General features: G+C 46.6%; 1 protein-coding gene across 1 annotated transcript in view; it reads left to right on the plus strand.

The window, feature by feature from the left end:
• The window catches only part of HLTF (helicase like transcription factor), a 173,926-nt gene that overhangs the window by 122,831 nt on the left and 36,879 nt on the right, over positions 1-14,216 (plus strand). The window contains exon 22 of the mRNA XM_082251177.1: positions 1,696-1,808. Coding sequence (XP_082107303.1) covers positions 1,696-1,808 — 113 coding nt within the window. The remainder of the gene's footprint in view (positions 1-1,695; positions 1,809-14,216) is intronic.

Here is a 14,216-nt window from a genome sequence, read left to right on the forward strand (position 1 = left end):
GGTTGCATTCACAGTATGCTTCGGGTCATTGTCCATCTGCACTGTGAAGCGCCATCCAATGATTTCTGAAGCATTTGGCTGAATATGAGCAGATAATATTGCCTGAAACACTTCAGAATTCATCCTGCTGCTTTTGTCAGCAGTCACATCATCAATAAATACAAGAGAACCAGTTCCATTGGCAGCCATACATGCCCACGCCATGACACTACCACCACCATGCTTCACTGATGAGGTGGTATGCTTTGGATCATGAGCAGTTCCTTTCCTTCTCCATACTCTTCTTTTCCCATCACTCTGGTACAAGTTGATCTTGGTCTCATCTGTCCATAGGATGTTGTTCCAGAACTGTGAAGGCTTTTTTAGATGATGTTTGGCAAACTCTAATCTGGCCTCCCTGTTTTTGAGGCTCACCAATGGTTTACATCTTGTGGTGAACCCTCTGTATTTACTCTGGTGAAGTCTTCTCTTGATTGTTGACTTTGACACACATACACCTACCTCCTGGAGAGTGTTCTTGATCTGGCCAACTGTTGTGAACGGCGTTTTCTTGACCAAGGAAAGAATTATTCAGTCATCCACCACAGTTGTTTTCCGTGGTCTTCCGGTGTTTCTGAGCTCCCCGGTGCGTTCTTTCTTTTTAAGGATGTTCCAAACAGTTGATTTGGCCACACCTAATGTTTTGCTATCTCTCTGATGGGTTTGTTTTGTTTTTTCAGCCTAATGATAGCTTGCTTCACTGTTAGTGGCAGCTCTTTGGATCTCATATTTAGAGTTGACAGCAACAGATTCCAAATGCAAACAGCACACTTGAAATGAACTCTGGACCTTTTATCTGCTCCTTGTAAATGGGATAATGAGGGAATAATACACACCTGGCCATGGAACAGCTGAGCAGCAGCCAATTGTCCCATTACTTTTGGTCCCTTAAAAAGTGGGAGGCACATATACAAACTGTTGTAATTCCTACCCCTTTCACCAGATTTGGATGTAAATACCCTCAAATTAAAGCTGAAAGTCTGCCATTAAAGCACATTTTGTTTGTTTCATTTCAAATCCATTGTGGGGGTGTATAGAGCCAAAAATATTAGAATTACGTCAATGTCCCAATATTTATGGACCTGACTATATATATATATATATATATATATATATATATATATACATACACATACACATACACACACACACGGGTACTCCCAATTCAAAAGGTAAAAACAACAGACAATGATTAAACGCACCGACTTGGACTTGGCGGGCATGATTAAGTTAAAAGTTTGGCCCCTTCCTACGCGTTTCATGCAAATGCGCCTTGTCAGGGGAATGGCCAGGACTAATATAGGGATAAATCTCCATAGCGGGGATACAGACAGCAATAAAATCATGGTAAAGGGGTTGTTTTACTAAAGCTGAAAAGTGCAAAATCTGGTGCAGCTGTGCATGATGGCCAATCGGCTACTAACTTCAGCTTGTTCAAGTAAGCTTTGACAATAAAACCTGGAAGCTGATTGGTTACTATGCAGAGCTGCACTAGATTTTGCCCTCTCCAGTTTTAGTAAATCAACCCCAAAGCGTCTAACGCTTTCTTATTTTATTGACAAAAAAAAAAGCTCTTGTAAACTTTTAAAGCCATAGTCTGAGACATAATGTATTGTGTAGTCCTACAAATAAATGCCATTCATTTTTGCATTACAGATAAGTGCTTTAATGCATGCACTGACCGAACAGAAAAAGAAAGATCCACATGTCAAAAGTATCATTGTTTCACAGTTCACTGGATTTTTATCATTGATCGAAACAGCTCTCAGGTAAGAAACACTAGGAGTATACCAGCTTAGTGTTGATTTAAAGTTTTTCTTTGTGTCCTAGTGATGTGTCTAGGTCGTTGTCTATTATCCAGTTTATGAGCGTTCATTTCACTTTTTTTTCTGGTGACCATTGAAGGGAACAGCAATCTAAAGGTATAGAGCTGTCCCCGGAACTGGAAGAAACAGGTAATCTCCCATTGAGACTTGTTCCTGGGACATCTGTCAAAGATGCATTTCTGCTCACTTTGTGGCAAAAGTCTCCTCACTTATTGTCTCCAAAATGTTTCACAGATGAAACCTACAACAATAAAACGTGATTAGGATTCTAACCCTTCCCCCACACTGTTCAAAACTAGAAATCTGTTTCTAATTCCACTCTACCTCTTCTCTTCAAGTTATGCCAGCAGGAAGCAGAGACATCCAGGAAGGCCATCTAAAATTGATATCTGTTTTGAGTTGATGCTGCCAGATACTACTGGAATTTATAAAGACTAGACAGATTTTGTGAAAGCATTTTGTATGCGTTCTAAAAGCGGGGAAGTGTGCCCCTAATTCATGTCCTGTTTTGAAATTGTACTTGAATTTAAAGTGGAGTTCCACCCAAAAGTGGAACTTCCGCTTTAGGTAGTCCTAATCCCCTGACATGCCACATTTGGTATGTCATTTTTTTTGGGGGGGGGGGGGAGCGGGTACCTAGCTTTGACAGTTTAGGCACACCCTGCTTTCTGTAGCTGCTGACTTTTAATAAACACAGAAAAGGCTGGAACTCCACTTTAAAGGGGAGTTTCAGCCACCTATCAAAAAAATAAGTCAGCAGCTACAGAAAGTATAGCTGCTAACTTTTAAAAAACAGCCACTCACCTGTCCCCTGGTCCAGTGCACTCAGCCCAGCTGTCTTCATTCTCTGTCCTCTCTCAGTGGCGCTGGCAGCTTCACTATGGGCACCCAGCTGTGACAACTTTTGGCTTTACAGCCCGGAGCCCACTGCGCATGCGCGATTCGCACTGCACATTGTGAATAATGGATGCAGTCTTCTGGGTCCTGTCATTGTCCCAGAAGTCTGCAGGGGGAGGGAGGAAGGATATTTTCCATTGGAATGTCAAAATTGTGTACCTGCTCTCCTCCTCAAAAGTGCCAATTGTGCAAGAGGAGCGGGGGACGAGTCCTTAAAGTGGAACTTCCCCTTTTAAGCTCCGCTTTAATGTTGTTAAAAATTTCCTTTTTCTTTTTAATCTGCTGCAGCTGTAATTTTCTGTAAAACTTGTTGTCATATGGCAACCTGGAGGCCTTCTGTACACAGTTGTCCTGCCCCACCCCAGGAATGTCATTTTCTGCATGTGTGATGGGCCGACTGGTTTTCTCATAAGTCTGCACTAAGATGCAAGTAACATTTTAGGCACACCCTGCAATAGAAATTTTATTTTTGGTGATATACTCCTTAAGGGTTAATTACTTCTAAAGGGATGCAGACAGTGCAACTTTCCATAGTACACTGCAAGTGCATCAGCTGATTAGATTAAACACAGACACTCCCATTCAGAAACCAGACTTCTAAGGACATATTTGAACATACAGCTTTTTCTTAAGAACAAAAACTGGTAGGGTTCTGCTACATTTTTTTGGTAAAAATCCTTGTAATGCACATAGCAGAAAGTAAAAAAAATAAAATAAATATATATATTTATTTTTTTATTTTATTTTTTTTTCAAAATTGTCAGTCTTTGTTTATAGCGCAAAAAAAAAAAAAAAAACACAGAGTAGATCAAATTTCACCAAAAGAAAGCTCTATTTGTGGCAAAAAAGGACATACATTTTATTTGGGTACAGCATCGCACGACTGCGCAATTGTCAGTTAACCACTTCCTGCCTGCCGTATAGTAAAATGACGGCGGGCGGGATGCACTCTCGTTCTGGGACAACGTCATATACGAGGGTGCACTGCAATCACGGGCACACTGTGTTTCTAAGACACAGCGTGACCCCAATCTCTGTAAAAAGCCAATGGCGCGGCTGTTTACCCAAGTGGTCGGCTGAGTCCAATCACAGCCGCTCACATATAAACAAGGAAGTGCCCATTATAAGTTCTCCTGGGCTCACTCTGACAGAGTGTGTGGCAAGGGTAGCCGATCAGCAGCATCACCTCGCAGGGGAGACCTGTACAGGTAATCGGGGCACTGATCATTAGTGCCTTGAATACAGTACATCCCCAGCAGTGCCCATCAGTTATTAGTCATTAGTGATGCCAGTTAGTGCTGCCTCAGTGCCCATCAGTGACTGCTCATCGGTGCCACCTGTCATTGCCCACCATATCCGTGCCACCTCTCAGTGCAGCCTATCAGTGCCACCTCATCAGCGCACATCAGTGAAGGAGAAAAATTACTTATTTACAAAATATACTGACAGCAACTAAGAAAAACTTTTTTTTTCCGGTCTTTTCGTTTTTTTCAGCTAAAAATAAAAAACCCAGCAGTGATTAAATGCCACCAAAAGAAAGCTCTATTTGTGTCAAAACAATGTTAAAAATGTATTTTGGATACAGTGTTGCATGACCGTGCAATTGTCATTCGAAGTGTGACAGCGCTGAAAATTGGCCTGGACAGGAAGGGAGTGAAAGTGCCCAGTAGACAAGTGGTTAAAGTAAGGCAGTGTCGTATCGCAAAAAATGGCCTGGTCATGAAGGGAGGGTAAATCTTCCGGAGGTCAAATGGTTAAGCACATTGTGTTTGTCTGTTGTGACTTACGATGATGAGGATCAGATCACATTTTATGGCAAATGACTGCAGAAAACCAGTTGATTCCAAGGGATTCACATCAGTTTTCTTGCCACTGTATGTTACCTAGATTAAGCCTGGGTTCACACTATTGTGATGCGGGAACCAGCGTGATTCCAGTACAGGTTCCTACATCCCATGTCAATTGCAGGCAGTTCACACTGCCCTCTGTAAACCACTGCGGGTGTCAATACAAAGTTAATGACACCCTCAAATTGCAGATGGCAGCGCAAACTGTGAATTCGGACGGGAATCGGATTGCATGGGTGTTCACACTCATGCTATCCGATTCTAGTGCGGGTAAAAAAAGGTTCCCGCAGCATTTTTGTGTGAATGCAATGCAAATTCAGCCATACAAACGTTTGTATGGCTGAATTTTCATCGCAGAGACATTGCATGTGATCTGCGAATCACATGTGATGTTTGTGTTCACAATAGTGTGAACTAGAGCTGCACAATTATGGATAAAATGAGAATCACAATTTCTCTTACGTCCTCCGACAGTCGCCGCCTCCTCTAAGTCATCACTATTGGTATTGACTTCCCATCCGCAGGAGTAGCTAGGCATATAGACTCAATCCAAAGACAAAAGGAATTGGCATATACACACCCATGGGGGCTGTCCCATCTGGTCAATACCCCCCCTGCATCACCACTCCCAACTGAGTTTTAATCTGCCTAGCGTCAGGAGTAGTCAGGATTACCTTGTGCTGGGGCTTCAGTCTCAGCCTTCCTAATCTTTTATTTGATTTTCTTTGAAAATGTCAGTTTTTTTCTCTTACTCTACTAGCTGTTTATTTTGTCAGCTTCTAGTGTTAGTCTTCTCTTCGGATGAAGATGGATCATGCGGTGCTGGGATTTGGACTGACCGCCCTGGTTCTCCAGAGCAAAAGGGTCAGATGGACCCCCAGCCCCTCCATCGAGCGTTCAGCTATGGCTCACCCTGGCATTACGAACGACCCATCCCTGTTCGCTGCAGGGATGCAGCCGTGAGGTGGCTACCTCACAGGACACATCTGTGGTGCTGCAGTGTCATGTCCCTGGCTCACGGCACTCCCTGTCAGATGAGGACAGCGGTTTTCCGTGCATAGAGGCTTCCCACGCCATCTGGTACAGGTAAGTACTTCTGTGTGGGGCCTTTGTCTGGGGTGGCAGTCTGTGTTGCTGTGTGTCCCCCATGTCTGTGCCTGTGTGACTCCCTGATGCGGTCCTTGCGGGGATCGCTTGTGCAGTTTGCTGTATGTGTGGGGGTCCCCTTCCCTGTGTCACTTCGGTGCATTGTTGGGGGTGCAGACGTTGTGTGGCGACCGCTGCGGAGTGAACTCGCGCGGTCCACCATCTTTTGATTTGGGCAGGCATGGTCAGCCTCTCTGTGGGCGATACTACATGCTGTTTTGGCACCATTCGCCGCCATTTTGGTGGGTGTAGAACGATCGGTCCGACCGCATGTTCGGCGGCCATTTTCTTGAAGCCTCCAATACTATCCTATGGGGCAACCATTTCCCTAAGTCTGAAAGTCCTTAAGTTCAGCCTACTTCAGCATCACTTCCTTTCCATATGCAGCAGGACATCGGTGGCAACGCTCTGTGGGCTCTGCAGGTTATCGCTCTCAATATTCCTCTGTATTATCGCTTCTGGCTCAGTTTTCTCTTCTCCTTTTGGGGTCTTTGTCTCTGTAGCTGTAGCGGTGGGCTGCGCATTCCGCAGCGATCTAAAAGGGACAGTACACATTTTCTTGCACTGTTTGTTTCTGATATACTTGAGCAGTGGATTCTCAGGAAAGCAAGTTCCCCCCAGCTTTAGTGGGGGTCCCCAGTTCTCCTGTGGCCCCGCTGCGACCCGATTTGGCTGCTGTGGGGGCGACTTTGGTGTCTAATATGGAAATGCTGATGTCTGAACGTGCTGCAAAAAAGAGGCCCGGATTGTCTCTCTCTTCTGATTCAGATGGGGATATGGCTGCTGCTGCGAGCGTGCCCTTTTCAGGGTCCCGCTCATCCCTGGACCCCCCGGGGTCCGAGGGGGAGGCTGAGATGGAGGGGGTTGACATCTCCTCCCCAGGCTCTCCTGAAGAACGGGCGACCATGGATGAGTTAATTGTTTCTGTTAAGGAAACCTTGCATTTAGAGGATGAGCCCTGTCCTCCGGGGGTTGTGTCCTCATTTGGGACGCACAGGACCCGCAAGTCTGCGCAGGTTTTCCCCTGCCCAGCTGAGTTTCCTTACACTGTTAATGAAATGTAGCGCACGTTGAAACGTCCATTCCTGGTACCTAGTCGGTTCAAATTGCTTTATCCTTTTGCGCCGGCTACGGAATTACGATGGTGTGTGCCTCCACAGGTAGATCACACTGTGGCCAGGTTAAACAAGGCTACCTTGGTTCCTACTGAGGATACCCCGGTTTTCCGGGATCCCACGGACCGGCGGTTGGAGTCTCTAGCTCGCCGTTCGTATACGGTGGCGGGTTCGTTGCTCAAACCCATTTTCGCGTCCGTTCTGGTGGCTCAGGTGGTGGCTGATTGGACTAAGATGCTTAGGTGCAACCTTGTGTGTCCGATGGTGTTCCGCCTGCCCGGCTGGAAATGGTGGATCAGATCCACCAAGGAGTCATGTATTTGTGTGATGCAGCCTTGAATGAGGCCCCCTTAGTGCCTTGCCTCTCTAGTGTCGCGGTGCTTAACCGCCGACTGATATGGCTGAAGAGCTGGTCGGCTGACCAGTCCTCACGGAAAACAGTTGCTGATTTTCCCTATGCTGGCTCTCGCCTTTTTGGCGAGGCGTTGGACACCCTGGTGAAAGGAGTCACGGGGGGCAAGAGCACTATGCTGCCCCAGAACCCGAAGAACAAGTCCTTCCGGGGCAAGCGGGGTTCTGCGCCTAGATCAAATCAGGGGTCCTTTTCGTGCCTTTCGGAACCAATCCAAGGGCAAGCCCTTCAAGGCCCTGGGCGGTCAGAAGAAGCCCTGGGCGGGTAAGCAGAAGTCCGGCAATGCTGGCGCGGCGGGTCAATCCGCCTCTGCCTGAAGGGGCGCCCTCACCCGTTTCAGGGGTGGGGGGACGTTTGCGCGGTTTCCTCCAACCTTGGTTGCTCCGGGTATCGGACAGGTGGGTTCTAGAAATCGTTCGATCGGGATACAAGATCGAATTCCTTTCCCGGCCGGCGGACAGATTCTTTCCCTCCAATCTTCATCTGCTTCCGGGGCGTCTGCAGGACTTGCATCAAGCGGTGCAGGACCTGCTTGCTCAGGGGGTGATTGTCCCGGTGCCTCATCGGGACAGGTTTCGGGGGTTTTATTCCAATCTGTTCACTGTGCCCAGAAAGGAGGGCAAAGTGCGTCCTATTCTGGACCTAAAAGCGCGGAACAGCTTCGTGCGTGTTCGGAAGTTCCGTATGGAGTCTCTCCGGTGGTGGCCTTCTTGAGTCCAGGGGAATTCCTGGCCTCGATAGATCTGAAGGATGCGTACCTGCACATCCCCATTTTCGAGGGTCATCAGCGGTACCTTCGGTTTGCTATCGCAGAGGACCACTACCAGTTTGTGGCGTTACCTTTCGGTCTCGCTCCGGCACCAAGGGTGTTTACCGAAGTGTTGGCGCTGGTTCTGGGCCTGCTGAGGGCTCAGGGCATTGCGGTCTTGGGTTACCTGGACGATCTACTTCTGAGATCACGCGCCAGCCAGGACCTAGTGCGCGATCTGTCCACCACGGTGCAGACGCTCCAGGAGTTCAGATGGACCATCAACGTTCAGAAATCGACGTTGTCTCCATCGCTTCGTCTTCCCTACCTGGGAATGATTCTTGACTCTGCTCAGGCAAAAGTGTTCTTGCCAGAGGACAAGCTCCGGACTTTGCGGGACGAGATCAGGTCCCTCAGGGACAGCCCGTCCTCGTCACTCAGGACCTGTATGCGGGACTGGGGTTGATGGTATCGGCCTTCGAGGCGATACCCTTTGCTCAGTTTCACACGCAGGCTCTCCAAGCGGAGATCCTGGCCAGGTGAGACAGACTGCCTCAGTCCCTCGGTCTGTGTGTCTCCTTGAGTCGTCAGACCTGATTGGCTCTTCTGTGGTGGCCATGTAAATGAAGAAGAAAGTGGCACTTCCAGACCCAGGAACTTGGAAACTTGAGTTTATTTCTTCAAATCATAGGTACAACATCAGACAAGACCACAAGACAGACTTCTGTGGTGGCTCCAGTCCCCGTCAGTGGTGGAAGGCAAGTCCTTCCGTCCGTTGGTGTGGACGGTGATTACCACGGATGCCAGCCTGTCGGGCTGGGGCGGAGTTCTGGGCAACCTGTCTGCCCAGGGCACTTGGGCGGAGGAAGAATCCTCCCTCCCGATAAATGTGCTGGAACTGCGAGCGATAAAACTCTGTCTCTTCCAGTGGTCGGGCCGTCTTCAGGGCCGTCCTGTCCGGGTACAGACAGACAATGCTACCGCGGTGGCTTTCATCAACCACCAAGGGGGCACCAGGAGTGCTTGGCGGCTCGGGAGGTGACCGACATTCTGGCTTGGGCCAAGGATAATGTCCCGGCGATCTCGGCAGTTCACATTCCGGGTGTGGAGAATTGTCAGGCCGACTATCTGAGCCACCAGACCCTGGACCAGGGGGAATGGTCCCTACACCCGGAGGTCTTTCAAATGCTGTGTGCGAGGTGGGGATCCCTGGACGTGGATCTGTTCGCATCCCGGCTAAATCAAAAGGTGGAAAGGTTCGTGGCAAGAATGCGTGATCCATTGGCGGACGCCTCGGATGCGTTGGTAGCCCCTTGGCATCAGTATCGTCTGCTGTATGCCTTTCCTCCGATTCAGTTGCTATCCCGGTTCCTCCGCAGATTGGTCTTGGAACCGCACCTGGTGATTCTGGTGGCGCCGGACTGGCCACGCCGGTCCTGGTATGCCGACGTTGTTCACCTGGCAGTGGCGCCTCCGTGGCGTCTGCCTCTGTGGGAAGATCTCCTGTCTCTGGGTCCGATCTTCCATCCTGCTTTACGGTCGCTGGCTTTAACGGCCTGGCTGTTGAGACCCAGGTCCTGAAGGACAGGGGTCTCTCTTCTGAGGTCATCCCTACCCTTGTGAAGGCTAGAAAGACCTCCTCCGGTAAAATCTAGTACCGTACCTGGAAGGCTTATTTCGCCTGGTGTGAGTCCAGGGGGTTCTCCCCTCGCTCGTACTCGGTGTCAAGAGTGTTGGCCTTCCTCCAGTCTGGAGTGGACCAGCGCCTGGCGCTGGCCACGATAAAGAGCCAGGTGTCCGCACTGGCTATTCTTTTTCAACGCCCTGTGGCTTCTCATTCCCTGGTTCCAGACTTGTATAAAGTACTCGAAATTTCTACTTGAGTAAAAGTACAAGTGCTCGATCAAAAAATTACTTGAGTAGAAGTGGAAGTGCTCGCAGAAAAAGTTACTTAAGTAGAAGTACTAAAGTATTCAACATTTTTTTTACTTAAGTATTGCAAGTAGTTTTTTCAAAAAATTTGCTACTTAAGTACTAAAAGTAAAAAGTACCAGTAGTTTTGAAAAAAAATTTCTACTCAAGTACTGAAAGTAGAAGTACAAGTACTGTGTTAAAGAAAGAAGTCAAAAGTATGAACATCATATTGTTTTTATTATTTCAAATGATTTATTCAAATGATTAACCTGTGTTTGTTAGTAGTTTCTTGATGCACTTTAAGCGCTGTAGCACCATTTATTTGTTTGTTTCATATTTTCTTTTTATTGGAAAGATTTGGTATAGCAGCTTTTATTATACACAGCCTTTATTTTCGTATGCGCTGATTTACAAATGACATTATACACATTTTTTTGAGCTTTATGCAACCTGCCATCTACTGTTCTGGCAGTGGTAATTTTTTTAAAAGTAACGAGTAACTATGCAGCACAAAAAAAAAAATACTTGAGTAGAAGTATCGAAATCATCGAAAAAATGTAGTGAAGTAAAAGTAGAAGTAGGAGAAAAAAATTCTACTCTAGGAAAGTACAGATACCGCATTTCGGTACTTAAGTACAGTACTTAAGTAGTTCTACTTCGTTACTATACATCTCTGCCTGGTTCGCACCTTCATTCAAGGTGTGCGGCATTTGGCTCCTCCCAGGAAGGAGCCCTTACCTCCATGGGACTTGAACTTGGTTCTGTCCGTCTTACAGCGTGCTCCCTTTGAAAACATTCTGGAAATATCATTGCCTCTGCTGTCTAAGAAGGTTGCCTTTTTGGTGGCGATCACTTCGGCTCACAGGGTGTCTGAACTGGCAGCGTTATCTTGCTGTTCTCCGTACTTGGTGATTCACCGGGATAAGGTGGTTTTGCGTCCGCATCCCTCCTTTCTTCCTAAGGTGGTCTCTGAGTTCCACATTAATGAGGACATTGTCCTGCCTTCGCATTGTACGAAGCCTAAGCATCCTAAGGAGGTTGCTCTGCATTCCTTGGATGTTGTCAGGGCGATCAGGGTTTACCTGTCGTCTACAGAGTCCTTTCGGAAGACGGATTCCCTCTTTGTCCTTCCTGAGGGACCTCGGAAGGGCATGGCTGCATCTGCAGCCACTATTGCCAAATGGATCAGACAGACCATTGAGCAGGCTTATGCTTTGAAGGAACGGGTTCCACCCTTCCCTGTTAAGACGCACTCCACCAGATCTGTGAGTGCGTCTTGGGTCTATTGGCATCGGGCCTCGGTGGCCCAGGTGTGCAAGGCTGCGACTTGGTCGTCGGTGCACACTTTTTCAAAATTCTACAAAGTAGACGTTCTGGCATCAGCTGATGCTTCCTTTGGCCGCAAAGTTCTCAGTGCGGCAGTGCCATGATGGACCCTTGTGTTTTTTTCTGGGTCCCTGGCTGTTGGCATTTGCTTTCCTGGGCTGTTGCTCCTGTTGAGCATTGTTTTTTTCTGTTGCCCAGTTGGTTTTCTTACAGTGCCTGTAAGATTCCTTTCTCTGATTTGGGTACTGCGTTGCCTTTTCTACTGTTGCGTCTCCCACCCCTCATGTCTTTACTGCTTTGGGACATCCAACAGTGATTACTTAGAGGAGGCGGCGACTGTCGGAGGACATAAGAGAAAACCGAATTTTTGTAAAATCTTACCTGTAAGATTCCTTTCTCTGAGTCCTCCGACAGTCGCCGCCCCCGCCCCTCTTTTGGGGTTCTTATTACCTACTGCTATGCTACCAAACTGAGTTGGGAGTGGTGATGCAGGGGGGGTATTGACCAGATGGGACAGCCCCCATGGGTGTGTATATGCCAATTCCTTTTGTCTTTGGATTGAGTCTATATGCCTAGCTACTCCTGCGGATGGGAAGTCAATACCAATAGTGATGACTTAGAGGAGGCGGCGACTGTCGGAGGACGTAAGAGAAATTGTGATTCTCATTTTATCCATAATTGTGCAGCTCTAGTTCACACTATTGTAAACACAAACATCACATGTGATTCGCACCGCATTGCTGTGCAGATCACATGCAATGTCTCTGCGATGAAAATTCAGCCATACAAACGTTTGTATGGCTGAATTTGCATTACATTCACACAAAAATGCTGCGGGAACCTTTTTTTACCCGCACTAGAATCGGATAGCATGAGTGTGAACACCCATGCAATCCGATTCCCGTCCGAATTCACAGTTTGCGCTGCCATCTGCAATTTGAGGGTGTCATTAACTTTGTATTGACACCCGCAGTGGTTTACAGAGGGCAGTGTGAACTGCCTGCAATTGACATGGGATGTAGGAACCTGTACTGGAATCACGCTGGTTCCCGCATCACAATAGTGTGAACCCAGGCTTAATCTAGGTAACATACAGTGGCAAGAAAACTGATGTGAATCCCTTGGAATCAACTGGTTTTCTGCAGTCATTTGCCATAAAATGTGATCTGATCCTCATCATCGTAAGTCACAACAGACAAACACAATGTGCTTAACCATTTGACCTCCGGAAGATTTACCCTCCCTTCATGACCAGGCCATTTTTTGCGATACGACACTGCATTACTTTAACCACTTGTCTACTGGGCACTTTCACTCCCTTCCTGTCCAGGCCAATTTTCAGCGCTGTCACACTTTGAATGACAATTGCATGGTCATGCAACACTGTATCCAAAATAAATTTTTAACATTGTTTTGACACAAATAGAGCTTTCTTTTGGTGGCATTTAATCACTGCTGGGTTTTTTATTTTTAGCTGAAAAAACGAAAAGACCGGAAAAAAAAAGTTTTTCTTAGTTGCTGTCAGTATATTTTGTAAATAAGTCATTTTTCTCCTTCACTGATGTGCGCTGATGAGGTGGCACTGATAGGCTGCACTGAGAGGTGGCACGGATATGGTGGGCAATGACAGGTGGCACCGATGAGCAGTCACTGATGGGCACTGAGGCAGCACTAACTGGCATCACTAATGACTAATAACTGATGAGCACTGCTGGGGATGTACTGTATTCAAGGCACTAATGATCAGTGCCCGGATTACCTGTACAGGTCTCCCCTGCGAGGTGATGCTGCTGATCGGCTACCCTTGCCACACACTCTGTCAGAGTGAGCCCAGGAGAACTTATAATGGGCACTTCCTTGTTTATATGTGAGCGGCTGTGATTGGACTCAGCCGACCACTTGGGTAAACAGCCGCGCCATTGGCTTTTTACAGAGATTGGGGTCACGCTGTGTCTTAGAAACACAGTGTGCCCGTGATTGCCGTGAGGCGGCGACTGTCGGAGGACTCCGAGAAAGGAATTTTACAGGTAAGATTTTACAAAAATTCAGTTTTTTTTTTTTTTTGCTTAGAATAAAGATCACGATTCTCGGCGTAACATCATCTTTTACATTATATGAAAAAATTGGGCTAAATTTACTTTTTAGTTATTTTTTTCATTAAAGTGTATTTTTTTCTAAAAAAAACAGTTTGAAAGACTTCTGCGCAAATACAGTGACAAAAAAGATTACAACGATCACCATTTTATTCTCTAGGTCTCAGCTAAAAATATATATATATGTTTGAGGGTTCTAAGTAATTTTCTACCAAAAAATACTGATTTTTAACTTGTAAGCAACAAATGTCAGAAAAAGGCTTAGTCTTTAAGAGATTAAACTGCCCTCACTTACAGACAGAATTAAACTACAAGAACAAAATGATACGTTGTAAAATATTGTGTTTATAGTTATCTAGCAGCCTTAAGGCTGCATTCACACCTGAGCGTATCATTTTCAGGCATTTTTGTGAGCGTTTTTTGGGCGTTTTATGAGCATTTTTTTAAAAAATGGGTGTGTTAAAAGGGGTGGAGACTACCTGTGTGTTTGTTTGAAAAACGCCAGTGAAATGCCGATAATGGCGTTTTAATGCATTCCTATGGGACCAGAACAGCTCTTGATCAGCCCAAAAAGAAGCTCCTGTACTTTTTTGAGCTACAGGCGTTTTGCTCCAGGGGACAAAAAGCTCAGATGTGAACAGGGGCCATTGAAATTAATGTGATTTTGATTGTTGGGCATTTTGGATTTTCACAGATGAGCATTTTATTTATGGGCTGAAAAAACGCTCAGGTGTGAACAGGGCCTTTTTTTTGCTGGAGGCTCTTTTTTTTTTTTTTTTTTTGACCGCTGTGAGTGAGCAGAGAACAGCTCTGTAAGAAGCAAGGACATGCCGTTTTAAGATCGTGATGGGGT

This window comes from Pelophylax lessonae, assembly GCF_965119305.1.
Source record: "Pelophylax lessonae genome assembly, chromosome: 3".
Lineage (NCBI taxonomy): Eukaryota > Metazoa > Chordata > Amphibia > Anura > Ranidae > Pelophylax > Pelophylax lessonae.